This window comes from Phoca vitulina, unplaced genomic scaffold (genome assembly GCF_004348235.1).
Source record: "Phoca vitulina isolate PV1807 unplaced genomic scaffold, GSC_HSeal_1.0 scaffold16, whole genome shotgun sequence".
Lineage (NCBI taxonomy): Eukaryota > Metazoa > Chordata > Mammalia > Carnivora > Phocidae > Phoca > Phoca vitulina.
Window position 1 is genome coordinate 37,434,049 of NW_022589719.1, and position 12,494 is coordinate 37,446,542.

Genomic DNA, 12,494 nt, shown 5'->3' on the forward strand with positions numbered 1-12,494 from the left:
CTTTGCATTCTGGAAGCAGGTTTCTAGTTTCTAGTTTCGAAGGAAAGGATTTTGCACCAGTATGGATCATACTCAGAGTCTCACCCATACGTGATTTAGGTGACTTAGATGACACTTGGGGCTTGACTTGATGCTGCTGAGAGTTTGGGGACCCGGGTTGGGGTGAGTGTGTTTTCCATGTGAGATAGATGTGGAACTTGCTAGAGGGCAGTTCCACACCCAGAATAATGCCCCCTCCAAATATCCACACCCTAGTCCCCAGAATCTGTGAGCATAGCACCTTCCACAGCAGAGGGGAGTTAAAGTTGCAGATGAGTTAAGTTGCTAATCAGTTTAACTTGAAATGCAGAGATTATCTGGGCCAGTATAATCACAAGATTCCTTAAAACTGGAGGAGGGGGCAGAAGAAGGAGCCAGAGGACCAGCAGGCAGCAAGAGGACTCAGCCTGATGTCCCTGGCGGTGAGGATGGAGGGCCCCATGCCAAGGAACGCAGGTGCCCCCGGAAGCTGGGAAGGGCCGGGAAATGGATCCTCCCACAGAACCTCCAGAAGGAACCAGCCCTGCCAACACGCTGATTGTAGCCCAGTGAGACCCAGTGCTCGACCTCCAGAACTTAAGATAGCAATTTGTGTTTTAGGTCTGTGCTGTTTGTTAGGGCCGCAATAGGGAACTAATCCATGTTGAAGATGAGCCACGGAGCTCTCGTGCGGTCATTCTGGGGCCACGAGGACATGACCTCTAAGACACTTAGTCCAGGGCCTAACACGGAGGAGGAGTTCGACAGACAGCAGCACGTGGGCTTGTAACCAGCAGTGTAGACTCTGCTGTCCCGCGCGGGCGCCAAGGCTGGCACGCCCCCCAGGTCGGAGGCGCTCCCTCCCTTGCCTCCATCCGCCCCAGCTGCCTTTCTCCTCTAGCCCACATCACTGCCCTGATGCCCTTCCTGTCCCTGGCCATCTCCTCTGCTCCCTGCTAACCTGCACCCTTTGATGAATCACACCAGGGAAATCTGGGTTGATGGTGGGGAGTGGGCTGGATGAAGGGGGGGGCGGGCACTGGACTTGGTGATGGCACCCCTGGTGGCCTGGGGCGAGGGCAGAGGGGGAGGGCAGAACCACCAGCAAGGGCCTGGCCACTTGTGGTGCTGAGCTCCCTGGCGTGGGAGATGCGTGAGCCGGGGTGCCGTAGCACCCCTCCCTGAAGCTGGCCTCACACACCAGCAGTCGCTCCACAGCTCAGGAGCCTGTGGGGCCCTCTGCCTCCACTGTCAGCCGAGAGCAGGGACAGGGTCCGGGCCGGCTCTCCGCTGCGCCGAGCACGTGCCCCTCGCGTGCGTCTGTGCCCTGCCCCTGCCACCTGCCGGCACCCAGAGCCCCTGAGGATGGGCACGCATCAGGTTCCCTTCCTCTGCCTCCCTTCCGCCGTGACTCTGGTGGATGCACAACCACTGATTTGTTCACCAGTACCCCAGGCCAGCAGCGGCCGGCACCCAAAGTGTGCCAGTGCCCGGGAATGCGTCAGGCCCAAGAGGCCAGCCCCCCACCGGGTGCTAGACCCACCAGCATACCGTTCTGGGTTTAAGGACCCCTTTCCATTTCTACCTTACAGAGCTAGCATGAGGACCATTTGGCTCAATGCTCAGCGTAAAGTGCTCAGGACAGTGTCTGTTACATAGTTTTTAGGGATTGGTTTTTATTTTATACATACTTTATATTAGTGGATGTTAATACCAACAGTTTTTGGCTTCACTTGCTTGGTTTCTGTTTCTTACAACCGAGAGAGAGCCTAGTGTCTGGAGCAGGACTGCAGGGCGTGGCCTTCCTGCTGAAGGGCTGTGGCGGCGGGCAGGCGGAAGGCCGGCCGGTCTGTTGGGTGTGCCGTGATGCTCGGGGGGTTCCCGCCATGTGGCCCCTGGAGGCCGACACGTTGCCGGTGTTAGAGGAAGATGAGGTCTGTGTCGGGTGCAGGTGCAGAACCACTGGTCAGGGAGACTTCCCGTGGCCAGCAGCCCGGGAGCCCAGCGGCTGGATGACCAGGCCCGGCTGAACTGCAGCAACCAGACCCCCTCCCCAGCCTGTCCTTCAGCCGAAGCTAATGGGACGCATGCGGCTCAGTGACTGCGCGGGAGCCTGGCCCCCTCCGCACCTCCGAAGTACCTTCTGGGCAGGGTGCCGCTCTGCAGCTGACCCAGGAAGAACGCACCCAGTCCCAGGTCCCCTGATTCTTGCTCACGTGCGGGGCCTTGAGCAGAGCTGGAGGCAGCTGCCGTCCCCACAGAGCCGCCTCACTGAGAGTCAGGCCAGCACTCTCCTCCAGCAAGACGGCACAGGAGGTAAGAGCGTGGACCCTAGGGTGGATTCTGCCCACCAGGGGACCCACAGCAATGTCGGGACTAGTTTTGTCACGCAGGGTTGGGGGCAGCTATGGGCATCTAGTGCCGGTGGGGGGGCGGAGACCAGAGACGATGCAGGTCGGCCCCCCCCCAGAGAGCCATCCAGCCCCACTTGTCAGTGCTATGGTGGTGGGACCCTGCTCTGATGAGACCCTTGGGTGCAGTCGGGCCCTGCTGCCAAGCCCCGCGGCCACGCTGTGCCTGATCCCCTTCACATACGGGGACAGGGTGCCTGCATGGGAGGCCTGGGAGGGCTCCGCGGGCGGCGTGGTTTGCTCCTCACCCATCGTCAAGGCTGTGTGGTGGCTGGACTCCCAGCTGCTCCCCTGTGACCTGGGGCTTGTCGGGGTCTGGACTTGGTCTTCATGCTGCAGCAGCAGAGGGGTGGCTGGCGGGCGTGGTGGGAGAGGCCAGCCCAAATCCTCCAGGGGCTGCCCACCTGCCTCGGCCCATCACTTCCAGGGCTGGGTCACGGTGCCCCATCCGCCCCTTACCAAGCAAAGAGCAGAAAGGAGGTCCGTTCTCCAGATGCGAGAGTGACCTCATGAGGTCTGGGGGTGGCAGCAGAGCCGTAGTGGCCAGGCAGGGTGGTGTTCCGTGTCAGCCTCAGGCGGCACCTCCCTGCCCCCCCCCCCAGGGGGCCTCTCCTGCCCCCAGCCCAGCATGTGATCCCTGCTCAGCCTGGGGGCAGACCCCTGACCCTGCACAGGGGTCTATCACCTTCATCCGGGGCAGAAGGGGCGCCAAGCGCCATCCACACCCGGCAGAGCCCAGAGGAGCGTGTGTTAGGGACAAGAGCTGGTCCCGCTTGTCCCACATCCCGGCCCCACCCGCCTGGACGGAGACTGGCGTCGGGTATTTTTACTGAAGGAATTTATTGTTCGAGAACTAAGGTTGCTCACAGTTATTTGACAAGGGATACACTGGGTGGGGCTTGTTCATTTCCGTGACGTCTGCGTGTGTCCCAAGTACAAAAGAGGAAGGCTGACAAGAGGTATTGCTTTCGGTGTCTTCTGTCTCTGGAGAAGCCCCTCCCGCTTGTACCGCGTGGCTTATGCTGTTATAGGTGTTTAATTGTTTATGTATTGAAATCCCAGCCTGTGGTGGGGGGGTCAATGTAACAGAGCATTAAAAGCTATCCACGATGGGAGGGAGGCAGGGTGGGGAGCGCGGCGTAAGAGACACCAAAGCAAAGTGGACTCGTTACAGCGAAGGCATGCAATCAAAACCTGCCATCCTGGCCCGTCGCTGGCCCGGTGCCTCCTGAGGGCAGCCAGGCCCCCCGGGCACTCGCAGCGCCGCGGGGTCTGTGCCAACCTGGGGGGGCCGGGCCCACCAACACAAACAAGCAGAAGCTGGGGACAGGGACGAAGTGAGGCGGCTGCACCCCACCACCTCGCTGTGTACAGAGAACACACTGCGGAGGACGCCGCCTTTTTTTTTTTTTTTTAACTTTTTGTCATTTTAGTAAAAAACCCTGCGGTGCCTCTGCTGTCGTGTGGGAGCCAGCTCAGGGCCTTCGTCCTACCCCACTCTCAGACACAAAACCAAGATCGTCCCCAGCCTGGGCCTGACGGGGGGGGGGGGGGGGGGGGGGGGGTCCTGGGCGGTGCCATCCTGCTCGGAGACCGCGCCCTGCCCCCGCGCCCTGTCCCCCCGCGCCCATGGGACTGGAGTCGCTTCTACACAGTAACGGGACAGAACATGGGACAGAGCGAACCGCGCCGTTCTTTAAATATATATATGTGTATGTATATAGAAAGAACTGAACACAAAACCTAGCCCTGCCCCAGCGGCTCCCCCCACCCCCACACCCTTTTCCAAAAACAACCAAGAAAAAAAAGTTTATAAAAATATCTTGCAGGAATTCTTTAAAGTTTACAGTAGCTTGCCGGCGCTGCATCCGCCGGCCCGCCCCCCGCCCCCCGCCCCCCGGCGCTCTGACGGCTCCAAGCTCTGGGCGCCTCGGCCCCAGACCCCACCCTGCCCAAGACACACGACGGACGGCAGGAGGACGCGCTGCTGCCCCTTCCCTGAACAGAGAAGTAAGGAAACTCAATAAGTTAAAAGAGCAAATAAATAATACTGATCTCGGCCAGCCCTGGCGCAGGCAGGCGGCTCCGGGGCCTCCAGGGTCAGCGCCCACCGGGGCCGGGAAGGGTCGCCAAGCGCAAGCGCGCGCCGCAGCCCCAGACGAGCGGGGACGGGGGGCAGGGGGCGACGCGAGCGGGCGGCGGGAGGGGCGGCTGCAGGGCGGAGCCGTGTCGGGGGCGGGGGCGGGGGGCGGCCGCGGGCAGGCTGGCCGGCCGACTCGGCCGCTCCGCCCGCCGCGGCCCTGCCCCGGACGCCGGCCTGGCCGGACTGGGCCTGCCGCGCGGGGGTCCCCGTGAGTCCGGAGCCGAGCCCGGGCGGAGGCGCTACGCGGGCCGGCGCGGGGCGGGCGGGGCCTCGCCGCGGGTGGGCGGGGCGGGCGCGCGGGTGGGCGGGGCCTCGCCGCGGGTGGGCGGGGCGGCAGCAGGAGACGAGGGAGGGCAGGTCCGCGGCAGCTGCCTTCGGTCAGCCGGTGTCCGGCGCGGAGCACAGAGGATGGCCTCGTGGAGGTGACATGTTAACTTTTCGGGATACTTCCTGGTATCAGAGCGGAAACAGTGCCGTTGTCAGAGACAGGCAGAGAGAGAGACAGCAGGAGAAAGAGAGAGCGGGCACGGGCGGGCCCAGCCGCAGGCGGTGGCCCCCGGTGCCCCCTTTCCTTCCTCCCCGGCGTCGCCGCGGTCCGGGCGGGGCGGGCGGGCGGGCTGGCCCCTGGCGGGCCGTGCCGGCGTGGGGAGGGGCTATGTGTCTAAGGCTGCTCGCGGCGGGCGGCGGGCGGCCCCGTCCTGGCCGTGTCCTTGGCCGTCGGGCACTCGGCGTCCCCTCCAGGGCCGGGGCCAGCGGCCGCGGAGTCACCGAGGGGGCCGTGGGCACTCCGCTTGGCGGGCGTGCTGGGGGCCTGGGCCGCCTGCCCGTTCTTCTCGTCTGAAAAAAGTTGTTTAATTACGTCAAAGAAGTTACTCAATGGGCTGCCTGGGTACACAGAACAGAAGACAAAAGAAAAAACAAGAAAAAAGAAAAGAAGAGAAAGAGGAAGGGGGTAAGGAGAGAGAAAGAGAACAAACAAATGAACGAAAGGGTCTCCACGAAGAAAGAAAACCCAGCGAGGTGAGGTCTGAGCCGGGCTTGGCAGGCGGGGGCAGGTGGGCAGCAAGCGGGGCAGGCAGGTGGAGAGACCCCTCCTCCCTCACCAGGCCTGGCCCCCCTCCGCCTCAGCCACCAGTCCCCCCTCATCCACCCCAACGCCTGGCCAGCTGGCCAGTCCCACTCTGGACACGAGGCAGAGAAACCAGCACTGCCCCAAGCCCCAGGGCTGAGCAGGAGCCTGGGACCCCAGGCTGGCTCCGTGCAGGGGGCCAGGGGGCCTTCTCTGGGCTGCAGAGGCTGGAGCCAGTGTGCCCAGCACACTCCTCCCAGGAGGCTTGGAGCCCGGCCCCTGGCCAGCCCGGGCAGCACCGCGTGGACACAGAGGTCAGCAGCAGACAGACAGATGGACGGATGGGTGGACAGGCATGGAGGGCTTGGGTGGGGGAGGGCTGGGGGCAGGCAGCCAGATTGGGAGCCCTGATCCCAGAGGGAAGGTCCTGAGGGCAAGAGGAAGAGGGCAGAAATGGTCTGACCACCCCCCCTGGGTGGGCCTCTTCTCTGTCCTGATGCCTCTGCTCTGCTCCACTTCCTACACCTGACGCCGCCGGCCCAGAGCAGTGGCGTGCGTGCACAGCACACTGTCACCCCCTCCAGTGGACAGAAAGCTTCACCCCAGCCTCCTGCCCAGACCCCAGGCCAGAGCCCCCACACGGGACCCTTGCCAAACTTGGGGCATGCGGACGCTTCACTGCTCTGAGCCTTGGGGTCCCTTCCTGGCCTGCCTGGATGCTAGGGCCGGGCCTATGGCTGCCCTAGGGGGTGGGTGACCGAGGCTGCTCCTGGCAGAGGTGGGGGACTGGGTGGGCCCGAGTGTGCACATCTGGACCCCGCGTATACACCGGGACCCCAGGGTAGCCCTCAGGGCGGCGGGGGCGGCACCCTGCCAGGAGCAGGCTGCAGTTGGGGGTGACAGGCTGGGGGGTCCCAGGTGAGCATGAGGGGTTCTTACCACATTTGGAAAGCCTCCCCGTCATCATTTCCATACAGTTAGTGGTGTCTGGAGCACAGAATGGAGAAAGGAGGGAGGGAGACGTGTGAAAAAGTCTTCCCACTCGGACCCCTGGCCAGGCGCTGCCCTCAGCCTCTGGCCAGGCCCTCAGGGAGAGGCAGAGCCCGGCGTGGGGCGTGGCCATAGCCGAGTAGGGGGTCTGGGGGGCCGGCCGACCGGAGAGAGGGGCACGACGGGGAGGGGGTGGAGCCCAGAGCGGGGCGGGGCTTAGAGGGCAGGGCGGGGCTGGGGTGGGGCTGGGGGTGGAGCCTGGGGTGGGGCTGGCTCAGCATACGGGCGCTGAATGGGGGCCTTCTCCTGGGCAGAGGAGAGTCCTCCTACAACCAGAGCCGGAACATGGGACGTGGCCCTGCCCCTTGGATGCCCTGGGCCTGCCTGGCCCTCCGTCCCCTCTGTCCTGCCCTGGGCCCAAGACATAGGCTCTGGCACCGAGAAGCCCAGGGTTCTGGCTGTGCTCTGCTCTGGCCATCTGTGTGTCCTCACCCCGCCACCCTGCAGCTCAGGCAGCTGCGTGGCTCCCCTCTGCCCCTCAGCTCGTGTTGGCCCCCCCTTCCCTGACCCTCTCCCACCTTCTGCTGGGCCTGGGAGTGTTGGTGCTGGCAGGGGCCTAGGGTGGGAGGCTCCTCCCTCAGGGCCCTCACAGGAGCCTCTGCTAGGTGGGATGTGACCTCTGGGCCTCCTGTCCCTATTGGAGTGGCCACCAGGTCTCTTGCCATGGAAGCTGAGGGGCCCCCACTTCTGCCCCCTGCTCACAGCGGCTCTAGAACTGAGCTCACCAGACAAGAGCGCCTGGAGCGGGCGGGAGGGTGCTGGGAAAGGCCAGAGTCCAGGGAGACCCATCAGGAGGCCTGGGGATGGGGCCAGGGCATGGGCTGGGTTCCTGGCTTAGGCTCCCCAGGTCCAAGGCCCCCCGAAGGAGGGCAGGGGAGAATGGCTTGGGGCCCAGATTGGGTACCCAAGAGTTTGCAGGGACATGGGTTTGGGCACAGGGCTAACCAAGGCCCCCGCTTTGGGATGGGGTTAGGACTGGAGGTAGAGCCCAGGGGAAGGGTGGTGTCCACCTTGTTCACTGCTGTGCCTGGGACTTGGCATGAGGGACGCCTGCTAACAGGGGCAGAATGACCCCTCTTAGGTTACTGTCCATGGCCCAGACAGGAGCAGAGAGACTGCGGCCCCCAGACAGTGGCTGCAGGCCTGGGCATCTGCTGGGCGGCACACCAGGCCCTAGCCTTTGCTCACCTCGCTGGACAAGCTCTGTCCTTGCCTGGCCTCAGTTTCCCTCTGTCAGCCCTACTGTGCTCTGAGATGGAGGCCCTGAAGGCTCAGGGAGCCACCTCCGCCCCACGCCCTGCCTCCAATGCCAAACTGGCTCCCGGGACCAGGCTGCTGGGGCCACCCCCGCCCTGACCTGCCCGTGGGGTGACAAGGCACATGTTGGGGGAGAAAAGGGTAACACACACGATGAAATGAGGATGGCAGGGGCGGGGAGGAGGGGAACAGGTGGGGCCGGTCTGGCCTCTCGGACCCCACCAGGCTGGAGGAAGGGCCCACTGAGGCTCCAGCTGACGGGGGTGCTCAGGGCTCAGGCTGGATGCTGTGCTCCGGACCCCAAACCCTGACACGGGCCTCACGGCAAGCTGTGCCCTACCAGCATCCTGACAGCAAGCACACCCTTGCTAACGGACCGCCCTGCCCAGACACGGGCTCACCCACCCCCACCCATGGTGGGCACGTAGCCCACTCCCCACCAGATGCTGAGCGGCGTGGGCCCTCAGGCCCTCAGGCCCTCAGACCCCCAGCACCTCCAGGCCTGGGCCGCCCCTTTCCCTGTGTGACCCCTTGAAGGCCCAGCTGGGGAGCCCCTCCTTTGGGAACTCATGGCCAGACAATCACAGGCCTGTCACGGGGAAGGCAGGCGGCAGGCAGCCCCACCACGTGTCAGTCAGCGTGGACGCTAGGCCCACAGCCTCGCAGGGTGCCACTGGGGGAGTCCCGAGGGCGGCGGGCTCCCAGGCAGGACCTTGGCCACTGCTCTCCTGGAGCCTGCTCTGGCCGGCCCGGGGCCAGGCTGCCCGTGTCTCGCTGCTCAGCCTGGGTGCTGGGCCCTATGCGGCCTGTCCAGGGCCGGGAGCTGGCCGCTGGATGTGTGAGTGGGCACAGGGCGCCCTTCTCGGGCCCAGTGTGGCTCTCGCCGGAGGACCTGCCCGCAGCCCCCTCCCTGCCCCTGTGGCGGGGCTGGACACCTTACCTGCCAGCGTCAGAGGCTACTCTCGTAGCTGGTGGCCACCTTCTGGCCCTTAAGCCCAGCACCCCAGCTTAGTCCTGGCGCTGGCGGGGGGGGTTCTACAGTGGACAAGAGGCGCCTTTCAGTGTGGTGTGCTGGGCCCTACCTCCCTGGGTGTGCAGAGATGGGCCGGCCCACTGCGCCGGGGAGGGCCCTGCCCCCTGGGGGGGGCAGGGAGGTGGGCACGTCGGAGGGGCCACACCCCTGCTCACCGGCCCGCAGGGCGGCCCGAGCTGAGCCCCCGCCTCACCTGACAAATGCTGGGCGGAGGGCTGGTCATGTGTGCTCAGTAGCTGGGTCTGAATGGTCTCCACAACCCTCTTGAAGCGGCGGCTGGGGCCTGGGGGAGACGGGGGGTCATGCCCAGGTCAGGGCTGTAGCCCGGAGCCCGCACCCTGGGCCCGTGGCTCACCGGACAGCAGCGTGAATGTGACGGAGTAGATGCCGTTCTCCTTCTGAGCCGCCCCGCCCTCGGTGTAGGTGATGTCCACCTGGAACTTGACCGGCTTCTGGAACACCGCCGGGCCGCCCGTCGCCTTATACTCAGCCCGGAAGCTCGTCTGGGAGATGACGCTGTGGCTGAGGCTGGGGATCTGCGGGGTGGCGGGGCAGCATGAGTGTGCTGTGCGCCGGCCGCCCTGCACGGCCCCCCTCGCACCCCCAGCCCCCCCCCCGCGAGCCGGGCCGGGAGCCTGTACCTCTCTGCCTGTGTGCGGGTTGGGACGTGGGAGCAGAGTGGAAGAGGAGAGGGTCGGGGGAGACAGGCACGAGGAGGCCCCGTGGAGCAGCTGCTGGGACCCGCGTGACAGCCTCCAGAGGCGGGGGCCACACGGCCATTGCCGAGGACAACACCCTGCCGCTCTGTGGGCTCGGGAAGGGCGCCGCTCCCAGTGCGGGCAGAGGGGCCCCTACGCACTTGACATACGGGCAGCAAAGGGAAATGCCCTTGAAACAAAGTCAGGAGGCAGTCTTGCCCTGGAGGAGTCACCCCTAGGACAGGGCTCTGCGGCTCAGGAGAGGTCGGAAGGCCCAGCCCATGCTGGGAGGCTGAGCAGGGGAGGATCTTGCAGAGGTGCAGGGAGAGGGAGGCCCGGACCAGGGGCCCTAAGGAGGAGAGCAGGCTGCCATGGCAGGTAGCCCCCCGCCCTTGGGGAACTTGGGCTGAGGCCGCACCAGGCTGAAGAAACCCCCGTGGCAGGTCCCAGCCCTGATGGGGGTGGGGCAGCTTCAGCTGCAGGGGATGTTATGATCCCCGGGGACCCAGCACCGGGCCAGGCCCCCCGACAGGACTCTGGAGGCAAACCTGCAGGGCTTTCTGCTCCACGTGCTCAAAGAGCTCCCAAAGACAAACGGAGCGCACCCAAGGCTTGAGTGCGACCCACCCTCAGAGAGCCGCCAGGCCCCAGCGGGAGGCAGGGGCTCCAGGAGGCGGCAGCCGGGGGGTGGGGGGAGCGCACACGGGAAATGGAGACAGGCCTCTTGGGACAGGACCCGGCAGAGGTCCTCTCCCCTGTGAGCTGCCTGTGCTTTACTCCCTGTCTCCGTGGCGCTCCCACAGCCAGGGCTGCTGAGAACGAGGGCCGGCCTCCCTCCCCAGGCCAGGGGCCCGAGCAGTGACCCTCTGGTTCCAGCCAGGCAGGCATCCCCAGACGGGTGGGAGGCTCACCGACAGGAAGGCGTGAACAATGTCAGCTTTGATAGAGCTCAGGGGCTTGTCCTTGATGACCACGAAGATCTGCTCCTCCTTCTCCAGGTTGATGAAGTTCCCAAACCATGACTTCTTGGCAAGCCTGGGGGAGGGAAGTGCGGGCAGAGGGCTTCTCATATCATATCAGGGTATGCTCACTGTCAGCCCAGCCTCTGAGGACAGGCCCGCCCTCCCCTCCTGGCCAGGGCCAGCTTGCTGCCCCAACTCCTCCCCTCCCCCCCCCCAACTCCTGCCCTGGCCCCCGACTCCTCCCACCCTCACCCCAGAGCCCTAATGCTAATCCCACAGTCTTGGCCGGGCCCCATTCCCCCATGCCTGCCTGGGTCTGGGCAGTGCCCACCAGAACCCACCAGAAAGGAAAGGAGAGCTCACCCTGACCCCCAGCCTTACTCCTGTTTAAGCCACCAAGCTTTGCGGGAATTTGCTCTGCAGCAATCCTGCGGCAGCCTGGAGGAAGGTGCCCCCTACCCTGGGGCTGCATGGGGAGCAGGGGCAGTGTGGGAGGTCGCGGTACAGGGTCGGGCCTGGCCGGGGAACTCTGCGCCCATATGGACAAATGGACGGGAGACACACTGCATGGACAATGGGGCCTGGGGGCCCAGGATGCTACATGCCCTTCCCACCTGGTGGGACAGCCCGGCTCCCCCTGGCCACCCCGTCCTCGAGGACCAGGGGCTGCCCAGCTGCCTGCTGCCCAGCCCGGGCCACTCTGGGACATGGAGGCTGCTTCCAAGCCAGGTGCTGTGCTAGGTGGGGCAGGGGTGTATCCTCCTGCTCGAGGCCCCTCACTTCACTCGTGCCCAGGGCCTCTCTCTGTCCTCTGTCTTCTGTCTGGCCTCGTTATTCTGTCCTGCACCTGCATCTGACCTGCGCTGTCTGCAGCCCCCCACCGCAGTGCACACCAGCGTGGGCGTCCCTCGGCTGGCCCCAAGATCCTGCCTCCTGGGGCACGGACGGGGCCGGGACTTGCTTCTAAGCAGAATGAGTGACAGATGTCCCCTCCAAGAACACGTGACTCAAGGCCACGTCTCCTGCTTGCTAGCAGGTCTGCCCTGCATGGCGACCGAGCCCCCTGACGTGACGGAGAGGCCCGCGGTCCAGCAGACCACAGGCCCTGAATCCCGCCGACGACCGAGGGCGCTGGGCCGCGGGTGCTGCCCCAGCCGAGCCTGCCTGGAGGTGACCACAGCCCACTGACTCCGGAAAGCGGAGGGCCCAGCCGGCCCGGCCTGGGGCCTGACCCACACAGCCCGAGACGTGGAGCGCGTGGTGTTTAAGGCGCTGAGCTCGAACAGTCCGCCAGGCTGCAGCGCTGACGCGTCCTGACAGCCGTCTCGTGGCTCCGCCGATGGAACGCGCCCATTCGGACGGCGAGGCCCAGGAGGGCCCCGGCCCAGCATCTTGCTCCACCACCGGCACGGGCAGGGGGAGCCGTGGGGGGCGGGTGCTCGGGCACCTCTCGGTGGTTTTCCTGACCACGTGGCTTCCCCTTTCCTGCCCAGTTCCAGAGCTGGCCTCTGCTCGGCCCAGGGATCCTGACCCAACAACAGCGCAGAGGTGAAGACAGGGAGGCACGTCCTGCCGGACCCCCTGGTCACCGGCCACTTCCGCCTCCTTCCTCACATCCTGCCCTCCTGCCCGCTGTCCGCTCCGGGTCCGGCGCTCTCGAGTGCGGGCTCCGGCCCCAGCCGCTCCCTGCCGTGCCCCGGCACCTGCCACGGGGCCGGCAGCCCAGCAAGTACTTAGCGGGGGCAGTTCTGGAACCCACATGAGGGGTTTCTGCTTCTCCTCCCTTGACGAAGAAGAACACCGAAAACATGACTTGTTTGTAGTTTGGCAGCCAGCAGTTTGGCATCTGGCGT

At 65.3% G+C, this 12,494-nt stretch overlaps 1 protein-coding gene across 15 annotated transcripts in view; it reads right to left on the reverse strand.

The window, feature by feature from the left end:
• Positions 1-4,873: 4,873 nt before the first annotated feature.
• BRSK2 (BR serine/threonine kinase 2) overlaps positions 4,874-12,494 on the reverse strand; it is a 64,527-nt gene continuing 56,906 nt past the window's right edge. For 4 of the 15 annotated variants that reach the window (XM_032414598.1, XM_032414600.1, XM_032414597.1 and 1 more), the window contains 5 exons: positions 10,591-10,714; positions 9,337-9,517; positions 9,175-9,264; positions 6,581-6,628; positions 5,210-5,457 (listed from right to left, as the gene is read on the reverse strand). In XM_032414598.1, the coding sequence (XP_032270489.1) occupies positions 5,234-5,457; positions 6,581-6,628; positions 9,175-9,264; positions 9,337-9,517; positions 10,591-10,714 (667 nt within the window). In that variant the 3' untranslated portion in view covers positions 5,210-5,233. Of the gene's footprint in view, positions 5,023-5,209; positions 5,458-6,580; positions 6,629-8,888; positions 8,984-9,174; positions 9,265-9,336; positions 9,518-10,590; positions 10,715-12,494 lie in introns of those variants that run through there. The other 11 variants (XR_004300707.1, XR_004300704.1, XM_032414601.1 and 8 more) reach the window with 9 other exon arrangements.